This window comes from Panicum hallii, chromosome 3, assembly GCF_002211085.1.
Source record: "Panicum hallii strain FIL2 chromosome 3, PHallii_v3.1, whole genome shotgun sequence".
Taxonomy (NCBI): Eukaryota; Viridiplantae; Streptophyta; class Magnoliopsida; order Poales; family Poaceae; genus Panicum; species Panicum hallii.
This window is the reverse complement of record NC_038044.1, coordinates 60,843,068-60,860,371: the sequence shown is the minus strand read 5'-3', so window position 1 is coordinate 60,860,371 and position 17,304 is coordinate 60,843,068. Positions and strand designations below refer to the sequence as shown.

At 51.4% G+C, this 17,304-nt stretch overlaps 1 protein-coding gene across 1 annotated transcript; it reads left to right on the top strand.

Annotated features, from left to right (window-relative positions):
• The first annotated feature begins 12,681 nt into the window (after positions 1-12,681).
• On the top strand, positions 12,682-16,825 carry LOC112885745. The gene is made up of 6 exons (XM_025951382.1): positions 12,682-13,238; positions 14,435-14,549; positions 14,980-15,659; positions 15,865-15,970; positions 16,119-16,459; positions 16,555-16,825. The coding sequence occupies exons 1-5, from the start codon at positions 12,786-12,788 to the stop codon at positions 16,409-16,411; spliced, it is 1,647 nt and encodes a 548-aa protein (XP_025807167.1). The 5' UTR covers positions 12,682-12,785; the 3' UTR covers positions 16,412-16,459; positions 16,555-16,825.
• The last annotated feature ends 479 nt before the right edge of the window (positions 16,826-17,304 follow it).

Here is a 17,304-nt window from a genome sequence, read left to right as displayed (position 1 = left end):
TAGTACGACGCTCAGCCAGGTCGCCGGAGCCCGACGGGGGTAATTGGTTTTGACCCTGTGATTTTGTACTTCTCAAACATGCCTACCTCCAACCTCCCGGTCCAAACGAAACGCCAGCACACGTAACTGCAGAAAACAAATGAAATTATTGTTCCAAACTGATAAGAAAGAAAGGTTCTAAGGGAGTAGATGAGTTATTACAATGGCGAACCATTCCAGACAAAATTAAGAATGTAGTGGAATTTTACCATCGGCAAGCCTCTAGAAAATTATTTCATAGAAAAATCAAAACATTCTAGTTGAAATAAAAAATATTTGAAATGAGCGAAAATATTTATGAAGAATATGTAGCATAACTACCTCAGAAAATTATATTGTAACCATTGCGGCATAGTAGAACAATAATAAAGAAAGAAGAAAAAAGCAAATAAAAAATACTACCACCCCTCTCCCCCGTCAGCCGAGCGGGCAGGCAGAGCCCGGCGCCGGGCTGTGGTAAGCCCGACGCGGCACATGCCGCGCCATCAGCCAGGCCAGGCCACGACAGTCTCGGAGCTTGCCCATCCAGTTAAGCAAGCAAGCTTCCTCTGTCGCCGCGCTCCAGCTCTGCTCCCCCTCCACCAACGCTTTTCCTTCAGCGCCGGCCGCCCCCAGCCCCCGAAAGAGAAGCTCGCTCCCGGCTCCCAAATCAAACTTCCCTCCGCCTTCCGGCCTCCTACCCTCGCCGGCGCGGCTCTTATTTCCACCCAAGATTAGCCTCCGCAGGAGGAGCTCGACCATCGAGGAGGCGATGGAGGACATGCGCCGCGGGGAGACGGAGGCGGGTCGCGGGACGAGAGGGAGCTGGGGCTCGGGACGAGAGGGAAACGAGCCAAGAACGAGTGGACGAGGAGGAGGAGGAGGTGCTGGCCGTGCATTGCGAAATTCACTGCATCTGTGCCATCGGCTGATCCGGCGCGACGCACGCGCCTTGGTCACCGTCCCGCTCGGGCAGATCCCAGCAGTTACGTGTCTGGTGCCACTGCACGTACTTCTTCCGGCGAGGTGGTACAGCTCGACGCGATCAACGTGACCGGCCTTGCGCTCCGCGACGCCCGGAATCGAAGCCGCGCCGGCATGGCCTAGCCTACATGTGGCATCGCCAGTACTAGCAGGTCAGCAGGCCTAGCTGTAACTCGGTCCATCGTGACAGTGAGCACGCGTGGTGACTGTGCACTGCTGCCGTTGTACCGCATGGCAGTGAGTAAATAAATTGACAACCAACCTCGACCAGATTAATCACTTCGCGCGGCCCGTCGCTGATTGCCGTGCGGATCGCCGCGCGCGGCCGGGACGATCGAGCACCGGAGTTACTCCGGTGGCCCTGGAGAACTCTAGGATCTGATTTCTTTTAATGACAACTTGTGTATTTCTATTTCTTCAGGTCATAACATGATAGGAATTGAAAGTTTTGACGGTGCAAATGAAGTCTGGCAAAAGAATCCATCGAGATACCAGACACCCACCGTACCAACAAAAAATGGAGTAGTAGTGAAGACTGATGCTCACTGGTGCAAACTGAATGGCCATGGAATTGACACACACATTGCACAAAAATCAAAGGCTCAGATCCCCGGAAAGTGCAAACCAAAGAGTGGCAACGGAGTTTACATCCATGCATGGCGATTCAAGCGTGGCAGCAGCAAAAATTGAAACCCCGGTGCATTGATGGATGCTTGCACATATAGATGCTAATTTGTGAGACAAATCTAATGAGCCTAATTAATAATTAATCCATAATATGCAATAGTGATGCTACAACGGTAACTATCCGCTATCCACTAACCATGGACTAATATATCCGTCTCGTAAATTAGATCAGATTTCTACAATTAGTTTTGCAGTTAGACTTTATTTAATATTTTAAATAATAAAATGCTCTTTGATATGGGGCTAAAATACGAACCAAACACCCCTTTTATTTTGCACAGAAGGAGAAGCTAGGCATGCTTCTCTTCTCTCCCTGGGTTAGGGGATGCCCGAGAGCTCGCCATGGGAAGGGTGCCCAAGCTGAGCGTTGGAGGGTAATTGGTTTTAACCCTGTGATTTTGTACTTCTCAAACATTCCTACCTCCAATAAATGGATTTAGTTCTACGGAAAAGTGAATAATTTCTAGAAAAATTCTGGAACATTCTTGGAAAATTCTATGGATGCACGAACACATTCTAAAAAAATACTCACATCTTAAAATTAAATATTTTAGGGTGTAACTGTGGAGGGGGCAACGGCATGTGGCAGCGGCGCATGGCATTGGGAGCAGGCGCAGCGCAGGTGGTGCGTGGCAGCAGCCCTAGATGCTGATTTTCTTTGCACGTGCATTTGAATCTGCTCATCTAAATCTCGTTCTCTTCTGCAATTTCTTTGATGTCCTCATAGGCATTGTGAATAGCCACAAAATTGGTGTCTTTCTTGTTGATATTGAACTTCAAGTTTCAACTTGTATTTCTTGTTGTCAGATAATTTGTGTTCATTCTTGTTTCTTCTTGATTCCTGTTGAGAATGATTCATGATCCAATCCTTCTTGATTCTTGTTGAGAACGATTCAGGGATTGTATTTTGCAAACTCGAGAACTTGCCAGTTTTGACTTCAGAGATTTCTGTTCATCTAGCGAACGAAGTAAGGTAGGTAAGAGAGAATCAATAAAATAAAGTTCGCTTGCAAGTTTCAAAATTGCCAAGCACTGTTTCTTAATCGATTCCTTTGAATCATTTAACTGAGAGAAAAAAGGGGTAGTGTCTTGTCGAGATAATGTTCAAAAGGTTCCTTAAAAGCCGGCATGATCTCCGCGAGTGATGAGAGAGCAGCCTGTGCCACTTTGTGATGGGAATCATCCAGATATCGAGAAACAAGCCTCAAAACCTTCTCAAAATTTGTGCAACCTCCTGAATGCCTTTTGGTCCACGTTCTAACAAACACTGTCTTAAGAAATCAAATGCATATACCTTTATCATCCAATCTGTCCTTGGGTTAAGACCTAAAGAAAGTGCCTCCGTAAGAGATGAGGGCACATGCATGTTGCTGATCATTTCACCTAAAGTGTATGGGGTCGGGTGGGTGGAGCAAAGAGAAAAGTAGCGGAAGAAGACAAAAGATGATGAGTGCACTGATATAAAGCAACTAACGAGAGATAAAGGTGTTGAATGGGGGGCAGGTGCCCACGAGGGCACGGAGTATTTTCCGTTGAAGAGAGTTTGGGATTCAGTAACCAGGGAGCAGCAGGCACTGAGTATTTCAAAAGGAGGTGTGGAATCTCTGAAGAAAGCAGAACCACCCTGCCTCATTTAGGTTTTTCTTGTTTGACAAAGCATGCCTCCTAGCTGAAGCATTAGTAACATCACAAGGCAATATTGCAGACTGCTCTGCGCTGATGGAACGAACCTGAACTGTGTACTGAAGATATGAATTTGCTCGGCCATGTTGTCATCAGAAGTCGAGGTTGCCAGTCCAGCAGGCACTTTAGCCAAGCACAGGCAGCGTCTACACTAGACTAGATGTGCTCGTTTTGTAGTTGTTGATCGTGTTCAGAGTCAACCCGAAGAGCTCGCAATTGCTGACATGGCCCCTGTTTGATTCAGTGTGTCTAATGCTCCCAGTAGCACAGGACAGGTTAATCCTAGGTTCAGAAAAAATAGGATCTCTCAAATAACTTGGGTAGAGAAAAAATCCGCCCCCCGCGTTGCCCAGCCTTGGCGACACGGGCGGCGACGGCACACCTCCAACCCCTCCTCCCTCCCTTCCTCCTCGTGCCTCCTCGCCGCCACCGGAGCACGCTGCCGGAGGCCGCGCAGCTACATGATAGTGGCAGCGGGGCCCTTCCCCATCCTCTCTCCCTCTTGCTCTCCTCCCGGTCGCGGCTCCTCCTGACGATGATGGTGGCTTCTCCGGCTGCCGGTAGCCGGATCCGCTCCCTTGGCGACCGGATCTGATGAGGCCTTGGCCGGATCCGGTCCTGGCGCTGTGCGGCCCGGCTGGGCGCGGCCTGGCTCGGTGCGGACGGATGTGGCTGGGCGGGGCTTGGCGTGGCCTGACGCAGCCGGAGACGGCCGTCCACAAGGGGGAGGGTGGTGTCGGAGGAGGTGGTGCGGCGGCGCCCGCGGTGGTGGGGATACACGCTTTGTGGGCTGCTGGCGGCGAAGTCGGCATCCACGGCGGTGGGTGACAGAGCCGGCGTTGATGGTCTTTGACAGCCTCGATGTACAGCGGTGTTACGCGTGCGGCGGAGTCAGGTCCGGCTTTACGTGTTGCCCGATCGGAGGGAGTGGCGGCCGATGCAGCTGTGCGGCTGCTGCGTGCAGCCGGTGCGTTGATGCCCCTCTGAAGAGCCTGTGGGTGGCGGGACAATGGCGATGGCGGTGCTGGATGGGTAGGGCCGTGCTTCTTGGCCGACATCCGTGCTAGAGGGCTTCTTGGGAGAAAGCCTTGGCGATGGTGACGCCAGTGGGTGCCGCTTTCCTTGTTGGGGGCGTCGTATTCCCCTCTAGCTCCTTCATCCAAGTGTGAAAGCCCTGCGACGGTGGCGCCATCGGTGTAGCTCCCTTCCTAAAGGCGTCGCGTATGGATTTTTGTCGTGGCTTTGAAGTCTCCTTCAGCGGTTGCGCTTTGCTTCTCGGGACCTGGTTGTCACGTGGAGGCGAGTCTTGCAACGTGAAGTCGGAGCTGCTGCTTCGGGGACGTGGCTCCGCAACGATGACACGCGGCGTGTAACATCCCAGATTTTCCTGAATGTTATCTTGGTGCAAAAATCGTGAATTTCAAAAACTTTTCGTGTTGTGCCCTAGTTAGAACATAATATAAGGTTAATTTCTCTCTACCTCGAGCTCTTAGTAAATTTAATTGAAATTAAGGACTATTAAATGCTAGTGTGAATATTTGAAGTCCTTTTGAATTTAATTGCAATCTCCTTGTTATAATTGATTGTTGGATTTTCTTGTTTGGCTTTCAATTTTGTGTGAACCAATTGTGTGGACTTTGAATTTGAATGGGCCATTCAAATTAAAACTCAGACTCTAATACCCCTAAAACCCCTTTGGCCCACAGCCCAAACAAGACCAACACCTCTTTCCCTTTCCCTTCCACGAGCGCGGCCCAGCCCACCAGCCGGCCTTACCCACTCATGCGCCCCTTTCCCTTCTCCCCCGCGAGATGCCTGAACTAGCCCAGCCCACGAGCCACCGCAGCCTAGCTCCCCGTCGCCCCAGCCCACCGACGGCCGCGCCCCGCGCGCCCCTTCACCTTTCCCCCGGGGCGGCTGACGAGCGGGCCCCGCCAGTCAGCTTTCCCCTTCCTCCTTCTCCCGTCGCGACCCGAAGCTTCTGCTCCGCTCTGCTCCGCTCCGCTTCGCCCCACCGTGCTTCGCCCCGCCCCGCAGCACCCCGCTCCGCCCCGCAGCGCCCCGCTCTGGCCGCGTCGCCGCTCGCCCGCTCCGCGACAGGAAGCCCAACCGCCGCGCCCCTGCTTTCCCCTTCGCCGCGCTCCTTTTTCCCCTTTTCTCTTTCACCGTGGCCCGCGCTCGCCTGCGTCACCCCGCGCGCGCCTGTCCCCGCTCCGCGACGGCGCAGTGCAACCGTCGCGCGCTCCCTTTTTCCCCCGCACCCCGGCCGCCCGCACCGCGAGCCCTAGCCCTGCCCCGCGCCGCAGCCGCCGCGATGTCGCCACGCGTCCTGGCCCGGCCGTCGAGAACCCCCACCCGCAGCTACTCCCGAACCCTCGCGCCGGGTATAAGAGCCCTTGCCGCCCGAAACCCTAGACACCCGTGCCCCTTTTCCCTTCCGCCGTCGCCACACCAGAGAGAGAGGGAGAAGCAGAGGAGGAGCAGGAGCCGCGCGAGGAGAAGAACGATGCCACGCCCCGGAGCTTCACCGAGCCGGCGCCCCGATCGTCTACACCGGCGAACCCGCGCTGCCCGGCCCTGCATCGCCTCGCCACGGCATCGCCTCTCAGCCGCACCGAGCGCTTTCCCCCTTCAGCCCCGCCGGTGAGGATCGCCGCCGCCGCTCCTTCCCTTCCCTCTCTGCTGCCGGCGATGCCGAGGAGCCTTCCGTAGCAAACCCTAGGCACCCTTTCCCTTCCAGCCGCCGTGCCGTCTTTTGTGCAGGAGCCCGACGCGCCGCAATCCTCTCCCGCTGCCGCCGTCGCCCTACCGCCGCCGCGTCGTGCCGCGGGCCCGGGATGCCGGTGCCCCGCGCACGGCACGGCCACGCCACGGCTCTGGGAAGCCAGGCCCCGCGCGCGTGCGTGCGCACCCGCGCCGCGAGGCCAAGCCGAGTCCCCGCCTCGCCGCGTCCCTGTTAAAGCACTCCGAGCCCGAACGCCTAGCCTCGCCATGCCCACGCCACGGCCTCGCCGTGCGTGTCCACCCCCGCGATGTCGCGTTCGTGTCGCGGCCAAGCCGTTGAGGCTTTTCCCCGGGCACCCTTCGGGCGTCCGCACTCGCACGCGCGCCATGGAGCCCACACGCCCACACGCACGCCCTTCTGCCGCACCGGATCCAGCCCCGCCGCACCTGATCCCGCAGAGACTGACGCCTGGGCCCGACCTGTCAGTGAGAAGGAAAGAGGAGGAAGCCGCCAGCGTGGAGGAGAAGAAGAAGAAAGGGCCGCCAGCCCAACTGTGGCCCATGAAGGAGTCAGGCCGAGATCACGTTGAGCCCGCGAAGAACCTAGACCCCCAGGCCTGCCTACACGGCTGGATAGCCCACCTGCCCGCGCCGGCCTGCTGAGCCGTAGGCCGAGCTGACCCCGTGAGCCAAGCCGAGCCGTTGGGCCTTGAGCCGGCCCATCACCACTTTCGGCCCAGAACCAAACCGAGACCTTTCTTCTTTTTCCTTTCCGGCCTGACCCGAGGGGCCCACCTGTCAGCCTCAGGGCGAGGCTGACCAGTGGGGCCCTTTGACCGTGGACCCACCTTGACCGTTGACCGTTGACCGGTCAACGTTGACCGGTCAACGCTGACGTCAGCAGGGCCCACTGCTGACGTCAGCAGACCTGGACCCCCCTGCTGACGTCATGCTGACGTCAGCATGCCACGTGGCACGCCCTGGTGCTGCCACGTGTCACTGTTTAGTGATTTTCTTTTCCGAAACTCTTTTATTAATTTCAGAAATAGGGTTTTCCTTAGAAAATTCATAATAAATCAACCGGACCTCCGAAAATTATGAAACCAGTTCCATAATTCTTCTAAAATCATGAACCACCCGTAAGAGTAGGTATTGTGGTGATTTGGATCTTATTTGCAGAGTTTTGTGCATATTTACACTTTGGCCCCTACTCTTACTCGTATTTACGAATAGGACCCGACCACGAGGAGTTGACCGACGGCCAGGACTACCCGGAGACCCAGGAGGACTTCGAAGAGACGCCAGGTTCACACCCATCTACGATTTGAATCCCTATTAGGCATTGTTTGTAGATATGCTATCGCTATATGTGTACTTATATCGAGATGAACCTGCATGGCCTATTTCATGTACCTTGCTCCTTGCCAACCTATCATACTTGCTTATTATATGAAATGCCTTGTAAATCCTTGAATGTGTATGTGTGGAAAATGGATGGATAGTCTTGGCGTGTGTGAAGTGGTTCTCTTCAGGAGTTGGTGATTAGGGTTTTAGCCGGGAGTGGGCAACCTAACTCGATCGTGGATCGAGGGCTTGGGGTGTGTATCTTGGCACACCCTACGGAGTACCTGTGGTGGGTACAGCTTTGGTTACGAGTTGAGGTGTAGAGGCACCCGTTAAGGGTGCAGTTGCGGACCACCGTGGTGGATACGCTTTTGACGAAGATGCCCGCTTCGGCAGTTAAGGACCGGGTGAGAGTAACTATGATTTGTGGGAATCTGTTAAGCGTGCACACCACTTACCCATTATGAGGGTGGGCCCGGTCCCGGTCCGGGGTTAGCAAGCGCGGTACCAAGCCGGTAGGGGGATCGAGTATCGGTGCAGGGGAAGGAGGTGCTGACCTCACGTTCCCCGAGACGCATGGGAGGCTTCACAGTCCCGGGGCGACCTCCCGTGGGAGGATGCGCCCAAGACCCGGGAAAGCCGGATGGTGCCGTGGCTCCTAGTTCCGTTTCTGTAGACCGGTGTTTCGTATACTAGACGGCTGATCTCCGGCTAGTGTCGATTCGAGTGGGTCCAGGTGTACAACCCCTGCAGGGTGAAAACTATACGTATAGCCGCGTCCTCGGTCATGGACATCCCTACTCCTCTGTTGCTCTTATTAGTTAGTGTTACTCATGATTTCTACCTCCCTCTAGAATAACTTCCTGCCAGGGGGCAGCTGAGATGCGAGGAGAGGGAGTTCTCGCATCGACTTGGTGGTTTTGGAAGGTGTGTGTTGACCGGGAGTCCGGGATGCCGGAAAGGCCCGAGTCGGGAATGAAAGGAGATGTGTAAACTTATTCTTATATATATTGCATGCATAGGGAAACCCCAGCTTTACCTCTTGAACTCTGTTATATCCGTAGTATAGGCCACGATAAAGCTTGCATTCAGATGGTGGCGTGAACCTATCCCATTCCTTCGGGATAGCCTGGTACGATGCAGGATCCGATCCGGAGTTCGACCCCAACGACAACGGATGGTACGACTGAGGCCCGAGCTACGCTCAAGCCACCTGTGGAGGAGGTTCCCGAAGATGAAGGATGGCCGAAGACCTAGCTACCGTTTTGCGCCTTCTGCTTGTTCGAACTAGCCGAGAGGCTCGTAATAAATTCCGTACTACAGATCCTTTGGATTTATGTAATAATTAAACCCGTGTTTGACCTTATGATGAGTATGACTGTGATATTATGCCTGAAATAAGTTCTGTATGTGATAGCGCTTGATGCAGGGACTATCACGATGATACAGGGAGTCGGATTCCTCGATTCGGGAATCCGGTTCGTTTCACGGCGATACCCCATCCATAGAAGGCTGGGGCCCTGCTGGGGGTTTGCAACAACTGGGGGCGAGGCGTGGCTCGTGTTTGGAAGTCGGAGCTGCTCTTCACGGGTGCTTGAGCTTGGCAACAATGACCGGTCGCAGGCGCTTGCTTCGGGGCAGTTGGCGGATGGATCGTGGGTGGCATGTTATGGGAAGTCGGAGCTGCTGGCAGCATTACTTCCATGCTCGGCAACGACGACCCATGGCAATGTGTCGTGTTTGTGCTCAATCGCGCCGCGTGGTTGCTTAGCCTCGTGGGTGCCCTGTTTGGCATCTCGTTTGGCTAGCATTCTAGTACATAAATTCTTTCATCTTAATTGAAGGTGCTATATTCTAGCTCTACTACTTCTGTGCTTTATCATCCCCTCTTTTGTTTTGTATCATGTAGGATGAAGGTGCTAGAATACGGAAGAAGAGGGTAGTACAACATCGGCTTCATGGATCTAGATGTTATAAACGTGAATAATGTACTCAAATGGTCAAATCGGACCGAGAATAATATATTCATAGCTTTGGATTTGCAATATAAGCAGGGCAAAACCCAGTGGAGGCCAAACTGGGTCCCCCCCTCTCTTATGAAAGTTCTGACGCAATCAACAAAGGGCCATGAGAAATCTAGTATTTATTTAGCTAATAGCCTCCTGATAAATAGATTTTGGCAATTTGGCCCTCCCTTCCTTTTTGGTCACCGTCCGCCACTGAACATACTTGTACATTTATTCTGTTTCCGTACAACTAAGTCCTTCGACTATATTTTCCATCCGTTCAATTTGATAAAAAAAAGTATACCCAATATTTTATATATATATATATATATATATGTCAACAGCTTCACTGGATCTTACTCTCTATCAAGATTGATTGATCCCGAGTTGTGGTGTTCAACCCTAAGAAAAAACCGGTAGAAGAATATCAAAACCTCATAGACATCCTCCAAAAAGCATGGGCTCACTTCCACATAGTGTTTGAGACATGTAGAAGGAAATAACTTATGTGGCTACTACATATGTGAGTTCATCCGTAGATTTTGCAGTCCAAAGAGAATGAGGCAACAAGAATTCGATGTACGTAAAAGAATAATAATAATTTTTTATTTTATTCCGTACATGTATTGATTTAAAATAATAATGATTGCACGTGATAGATTTGGCGAATGTAAGATGATCCATCGAACCGGAAAGAGTCAGGGCAATTCAAGAAGCACATTGTGGATTCCTACTGGATGAGGTTATAAATTGCAGAGGAGAATTTCATACCGATCATAGGATAAGCGTGGGTCAACTTGATCCAAACAGGGGCGAGGACGACGATAAAGAGCAGTAATATTTGAAGTACTTGTAAGGAAATAACTTATGTGGCTACTTGTAATATTAAAGTGTATAAAAATTGTATATATATAATATATATGTAATCTTTGCGTTGCTAGATATGAATATGGATATGAATACGAATGCTAGCTATACACAAACAGATGCGAATATGAATTCGAATTAAAACTAAAAAGGAAAAGAAAAGAAACATAATAAGCAAACAAATAAAAAAATAAAAAATTTAGTACCAGCTGGCGGCACTAAACTGCCGCCCCAACCGTCCCATGTGGTGAGCAGTTTAGTACCGGCTGGTGTTATCAGCCGGTACTAAATGCGCCATTTAGTATCGGGCATTGCGCCCGGTACTAAATGTATGCCAATTTAGTACTACCCAGGCGGTAACGGGTGGGGAACCGGTACTAACCAGGGTTTCCGCCCGGTACTAGTGCTCATATCTCTAGTTATGTGAGTAGTTCTCCGGGTGAAAATCTAACTCCGGCTTGTCGGATGGGTGACGACGGCGTTTTCAACGTCGTGTTCTCCTTGGAGGCGTCGCCCTGGAGTTCTGTGTACCTAAACTCATTGACTAGGCGGAATCTATGCATGTGGCTTCTACGTAGAAGGATTTCGTGAGCAGCCAAAGATTCAAACGTCAAGTTTCTAAGCAGACGAGATATGTGTTGGATTGGTGCTGCGCAAAGCTATTGCAGGATTGAAATGTGAACGAAGAAGAAGGCTGAAGCGTAGTCTTCTAGCTTTTGGAGTTTTCTTTCTTGTGCCTTTTAATCCCTCATTTTCAGGTTTAGAGCCTAAGAGCTCTTGTAGTTTGGCTGTAAACATTCACATGTGAATATTTAGGGTTGGAATTTTTCTTAGTATAAAAATTTATATATTATTGCACATAATTATTAACTCCAGGATACAATCGCTGGATGGATCGGAGCACATGCATGTTGTAGTAGCTAGGCCCTGCTTGATATATAGAAGTAGTATTTCTATTCCTTCTCTAGCTCATGCATGCCCTCGGTGGTAACGGTGGTGCAGGATAGCCATGCACATACGAGCGGCGTGCACGGAACAGTAATGATCTCCTCCGTAAAAAGGCTCCAGCTTCCAGCTGGTCAAGGTCACCGATCTCAGCTTCCAGTAGTATTATATTGTTGCATCCCATCTGCTAGAGTCCGAGAACTAGGATCCAAACGGAGGAGGAGGGCCTTCTTCAAGTGTGTTCACTGCTGCTAGTGGCGTTGCATCTGATCATCATTTGCTCATAGAGCCCGAGAACTGTGACCCAACAAACGGAGGAGGGCCTTGTCCAAGCAGTGTGCTTGTCAGTGGCGACAACGACGTCGTGCGTGCACTCGGGGAAGCGCGCAAGGAGCAGCAAGATCTACTAAGACGGCCCCGGTGGGGTGCTGACCTATGCAGTCTGCAACCACTGCTGCAAGGTGCTGAAAGGCGATTCCGCCATGGGGACGTCGCACCTGATCAGGCACCCCTGCTACAAAACGCAGACAAGGAGGAGTCTCAAGGGGCCAAATAAATGTCGTCAACCCGTTTCCTTTGGTGGCTGTAGTTTGAGAGGATTTGAACCGCTTGCAGTTGCTGTTGTGGACTAATTGAAATAAATCCTATTGCTATCAAATAAATGTGTTGATCAGCACATCTCCACACATCTCATTGGGTGAATAACGAGGAGGCAGCAGAAAACAAACCAAAAAGACTACTACTTGAAGAATAAACTGAAACGAATGTCCAGCGGTTGGAGTCCTCGATCGATCGGTCTGTACGTTTGGTGATTCACCCAGGTAAGATGAGATTCAGAAGAGGTGCGCCAAGAGGGTCATGCAGTGGAGAAAGACGCTAGAGAAGGCGTCCGTCCGCTGTGGTGGACAAGAACCCAGTGCAATCAGGCCAGGCAGGCAACGCAAGCAGACGCGCCCTTACCCGGTTCTCCCTACCTCAGTCACGCGTACGGCAGCCAGCCGGGCCGGGGGCGCCCGACCTAGCAGTCGATGAGCCATCACGCACACAAAGGGACGCACCGTGTGCTTTTTTGTTGCGTACTATATTATCCGCCATACGGGAGGCGGCTCTTTTCGCGTCGATTCTGACTCGTCGTAACGACCACGGTGACTGGCGGCCGGCCGGCGCGCGGGTTAGGGCCGGCCCGACGACAGCACGCCATGGAATAATATTGACAGCGTCGGAGGCTGTTATTCGCGTGAGATGTTTGGCACCAGTGCCGGGCTCTGGTAGCCCGACGCATGACATGTGGTGGGCCATGGCCTCACAGGCCACCCCATGTGCATACGATACGCTGCCCTGTAAAAAATGCTCGTCACGCCAACCCGTGGCTATCTCAGGGCCTTTAGGCAGGAGCTTGCCCATTCAGCTAAGCAAATCTCACCATCCCTTTCTCCTCCAGCGCCGGCCGCCCCCTAACCCCCGAAAGAGAAGCTCCCAGCTGCAAGTCAATCTTGCCTCCTACCCTCGCCGGCTTTTCCAATCTCAATGGAACCCGATGGCGCCGCTGCCACGCTTCGGAACATCAACGACGCGATAGAGGAGGTGCGCCGCAGAAGCCTCCGCGATAGGGGCTGGACCATCGAGGAGGCGATCAAGGACATGCGCAGTGGAATGTGGGAGTGGCGTCGCAAGGCCTCCCGCAGGCTGCAGGCCAACGCCGGCCTCGCCGAGGTTGACCCATGGGATCTCCCGCGGCGATTCGCCATGCCGAAGGATCAGAGGACCTCGAGCCTGCGGACATATTCTGGTTACTGGAAAGAGAAAGAAGATGAGTTCATCGCGATCCGCAAAGGGGGAGGAGAAGGCTCGTCCTCGCCCTCCAGCTCGCCGTGCTACGATGGGGTTAGGAGGACCCTGGAGTTTTACGAGCACAACGGCACCAAGACGGACTGGGTCATGCACGAGTACTACCACCTCGCTGGCAACAAGATTCTCCAGGTAACACCGACATCGCTGTATCTGCATGCTGAGAGATACAGCTGTTTTTTATGACTTTGAACTCCACTGACTCCAAAGAATTTTGTAGCTAAATACTCGAACTCCAAAATTTTATGGAGCTTTGTAGTTTAAATAAATTTAAAGTTTTAGAGCATCTTTTTGCAACCCCAGAAAACTCGATTACGGACCTAAACGTGGAGTTGTAGGATAAGTTATATAGTAAACCGGTTCGTTTCTTTTCTCCACCCTCGAGCGCCGCCCCCCTCCTCCCTCTGCCCAGCGCCGAGCGCCGTCCCTCTTCTCCGGCATCGGCGGCCGGGGCGGGCCCGCCGCACCATTCAAGGGCAGTCGCGCCACGATGCAGAAGCTGCTGCACGCGGCCTACAACCGTGGGGACATCTCCGTCGAGGTGCGCGTGCGCCGCCACGTAGGGCGACGGCAGCGGGCTACCTCCCTCCCCACCGCCGGCGCTGCCTCCCTCCCCACCGCCTCCGCTCCCACCGCCGGCGATGCCTCCCTCCCCACCGGACCCGCACTCCCCGAAGGCCGCCGCCATCATCGAGCGGCAAGCTGGACGTGAGGCGGCGGCAGAACGCGGCTCCTGCACCGGGCGGGGTGACGGTGGGCTACGAGCGGGGGGTGACGGGACCGGCGGGTGGAGGCGAGGCGGAGCAGAGCGGGTGACCGAGCGCAGATCCGAAGCACGGATGAGACGGAGCCGGACTCGCAGGACCTGATGTGGGGGAGCTCGCCGGGAGCGGCCTCTAGCGTTGTCGGGTGGCCGGCTGGAGCGGAGCTCGGGCGCCGCCGCCGCTGCCGAGCTCCAGGGAGGATGCCGCGGAGAGCATCGATGGTGGGCCGTCGGCCGGCGAACGGACTAGGGAAGAGTATGACACGTGGACCCCACGAACCAAGGGCAACCATGACGATACACATATAAAATTATATTTTTTAACTAAGTTAAGAATACGTTTGTATCCAAATACCACGTCCAGATAGCTTCAACTCCATCTAGCTCTACCTGGAGCTTTGAAGTGGAGTTTTGGAGTCATACCAAATATATCCTTAATTGCCGCAACAAAAAGAGATATATTAGTTATTAGATTTTTTTTTATGACCATCCCAAATAACACCTTTGATAAATGCCGCCTCAAGCGTGGATTAATTTTGCCCATACGTTCCTTGCTTACTTGTAGGAGGATGTGGTTCTTCGTAAGGTATTCAATAAAAAACACACAGATCGGATCCACTCTTGTTTGGAGAGTCTTGACAGGGTCATGAAAGCTTACCATGAAGCACTCGGCAAGCACGGTACATTTCATCCTCTGATAATTCCTTATTATATGTGATGATGCTCCTTAAATTTTTGGCCAACACAATTTGTAATTATACCCTTGTAAAAGTCATTTCAAGTTGCAATTACAGGCTTGTTGCTTAGATGCCACACCCGCATATTCCCTAGCTTCTCTTTTGGCCAGATTCGTGGAGTAAGCTATTACAACAAAACATTTGATCTAATGTACTACTCAATGCAAGGTTGAATCATATCAAACATGTTGATATATGGCGTCAAATTAGAACACCAAGGGTGCACTTTGCAAAAGGATTAGACTAGTAGGATGGTAAAAGGCAACTATTTTGGGTTTTTTTTGGGGGGTTGGGGGGGGGGGGGGGTGGTACTTTGCAATTTTAGGTGGTGCAGCGTGGCATTTGTATTTTTTAGATATTAGCTCTTCCACAGGTAACGTTATAAGGAAAGTGTTCTTGAGCGTTGAGATGTCGCTCCGGTCCTCTCTATTGTTGATCGACCACCTAGGAGATTTTGAAGAAGCAGAATCTGGGTGTGGGGAGTTCCCAACTGCGTCCGCTGCTCCAGATGGAGAATCAGATGATGTTTGGCAGCACTTCACCAGGATAAACACCAAAGATCCCGATGTGGTGTACGCAGCGTGCCACCGCTGTGACAGGGTGCTCAGGGCTCATTCCAAGAATGGCACTTCTCACCTCAGAAGGCACCGTAAGACTAAGACATGTAAATGCAACAGCAATCCATCATCCACCACTGAGGACCAGGAGAGCCTGCGTGAGCTCCGCGCAAACCTTGATCTCTACAAGCAGGGGAAGATGGAGGGAAGGGTTGTCGACTCTCCGGACCTCAACGCTAGTGTGGATCCGTGGGATCTTCCCACCCCACGCTACTGCACGAGCTCGCTGAGCCGGAAGACGCATCAGGGGTGCTGGGAGGAGATTAAGAGTAATGACAAGCTCATCGCCATCCGCATCGGTCAGTTGCCGGTGCCGCAGTACGCCGGGCTGAAGAGGACCCTGGAGTTCCACCATGATGACGGCACCAAGACGGACTGGATCATGCTCGAGTACCACCAGGTCGATGAGTACAACACCCACGACCTGCTTCTTGAGGTATAAGGATCTCTGACAAACAAATAATTCTTCAAGTAACTAGCAGCAAATACGTACTAAACATGTGAAAAGATTACTTACTTCTGTTATGTAAGAACCTCTATGGTGCATCCAGAATTCGTCCAATTAAACCAGCTAGTATACAAGTTGCAGCACCTTTGTTATGCTTTCATTTTCATCACACTTGACGTGCGCTTACTTGTAGGAGAGCATGGTGTTTCGCAAGGTAATCCAAATTTTCAAAGATGCGGTCAAAGAGTTGGAAAGGATGTGGAATGGGGACGACGACGGAGAAGAAGAGCGCTACATCGGTAGGATATATTGAACAGCTTAATCCCCAAAATACTTCATTCGCTGCAGCGAGTCTTCAGTTACTTCATTGCATCAATTTAGCAGTAGAGAAAAACTTTGCACGAGCATCAAGTATCAAGGCTAACATTCCGTACTTCCATCCGTTAGGTGAGCGTGAAGAAGAGGTGAAGGCGTGCATGAGCACCTTGCTCCGTGACTGCTTGCTCGGTGAGGCTGGTCAAAGTGATCAATCACGGGTTGGAAAGCGCAAGAGAACTGGTGCTCCGGAGGGCGGATCAGAAGTTTGGCTGTACTTCACTAAGATTTACACCATGGATCCTGACAGGGTGTATGCAGTGTGCCACTCTTGTGACAGGGGTTACAAGGGTCACTCCAAGAATGGCACCTCTCACCTCAAAAGGCACAACATGACATGCTCAAGCAAGCACCGGAAAGTGTAGAGGAAGAAGTCTGGCAATTCGTACTAGTTTTCGGAAAATATGAACCTTGTGAGTTGTTTTGGCTACAACTGGCCTGCTCACCCTATTGAATTTTTCCTCTAGGCTTGTCTCACTGGATTCTCACTTGCCCTATTTTTTTTCAGAGAACAGGAGAAGGGAGAATGCGCTGAAGCTAGGAGCGAAAAGGATGAACTTAAGCTGTGTCTTTTTCTTCTTGTCAACGTTTCCTTTTCTCAGTTTGTTTTAGGCTTGATCTATCCTCAAAGTACTGTCTTTCTTCAGAAAAAATTATAATGTCAGTATGGCTAAGTTTTTGAGTGAGTTCTATTGGAGGTCTAAAAGTACTGTCTTTCTTCAGAAAAATTTGTCATCTTCTCTAGATATATCTTGTGCTAAACAAATGGGTTGGGCAAATGCGGACTTCCTCTTATCATTTGATTTGGGCACTGAATCCACACATATGAGGAAATTTCTTTTCAAAAAAAAAATCTTGTCAGGATATTGCTGACATGGCCCCTGTTTGATTCAGTGTCTAATGTTACCGGCAGCCCACATGGCATTGCTAATCCCTGCCAAGGTAGAAGTCTCGCCCGAAAATCATTTCTAGTGGCTGGGCACAATAAAAGGCAATACCGGCCTTTTACTCTAGACCTTTTTTGAAAAAAAAGTATATTAATATCTACAATATCAAAAAATACACCAACAACTTGGATTTAACAAAAACTTATTTAATGTTGTGGATGTTATATGTATTTTTTAGAAATCTAGTCAAACTAGAGAAGTTTGATTAAAAACAACTGAAATGACATACATTTTGGAACAGATAGAGTAGTATTTGTTTGTTGCTTTGCAAGCCAGAAGATTTTTTTTCATGGCTGTTATTTCATTATTTT

What these genes read in the sequence shown, in the direction of transcription:
- LOC112885745 (XM_025951382.1), top strand. Translation starts at nt 12,786, where the DNA reads ATGGAACCCGATGGCGCCGCTGCCACGCTTCGGAACATCAACGACGCG. An exon ending in TGAAGCACTCGGCAAGCACG is followed by an intron (nt 14,550 to 14,979) that starts GTACATTTCATC and finishes GCTCTTCCACAG; the next exon opens with GTAACGTTATAAGGAAAGTG. An exon ending in CCCACGACCTGCTTCTTGAG is followed by an intron (nt 15,660 to 15,864) that starts GTATAAGGATCT and finishes GCTTACTTGTAG; the next exon opens with GAGAGCATGGTGTTTCGCAA.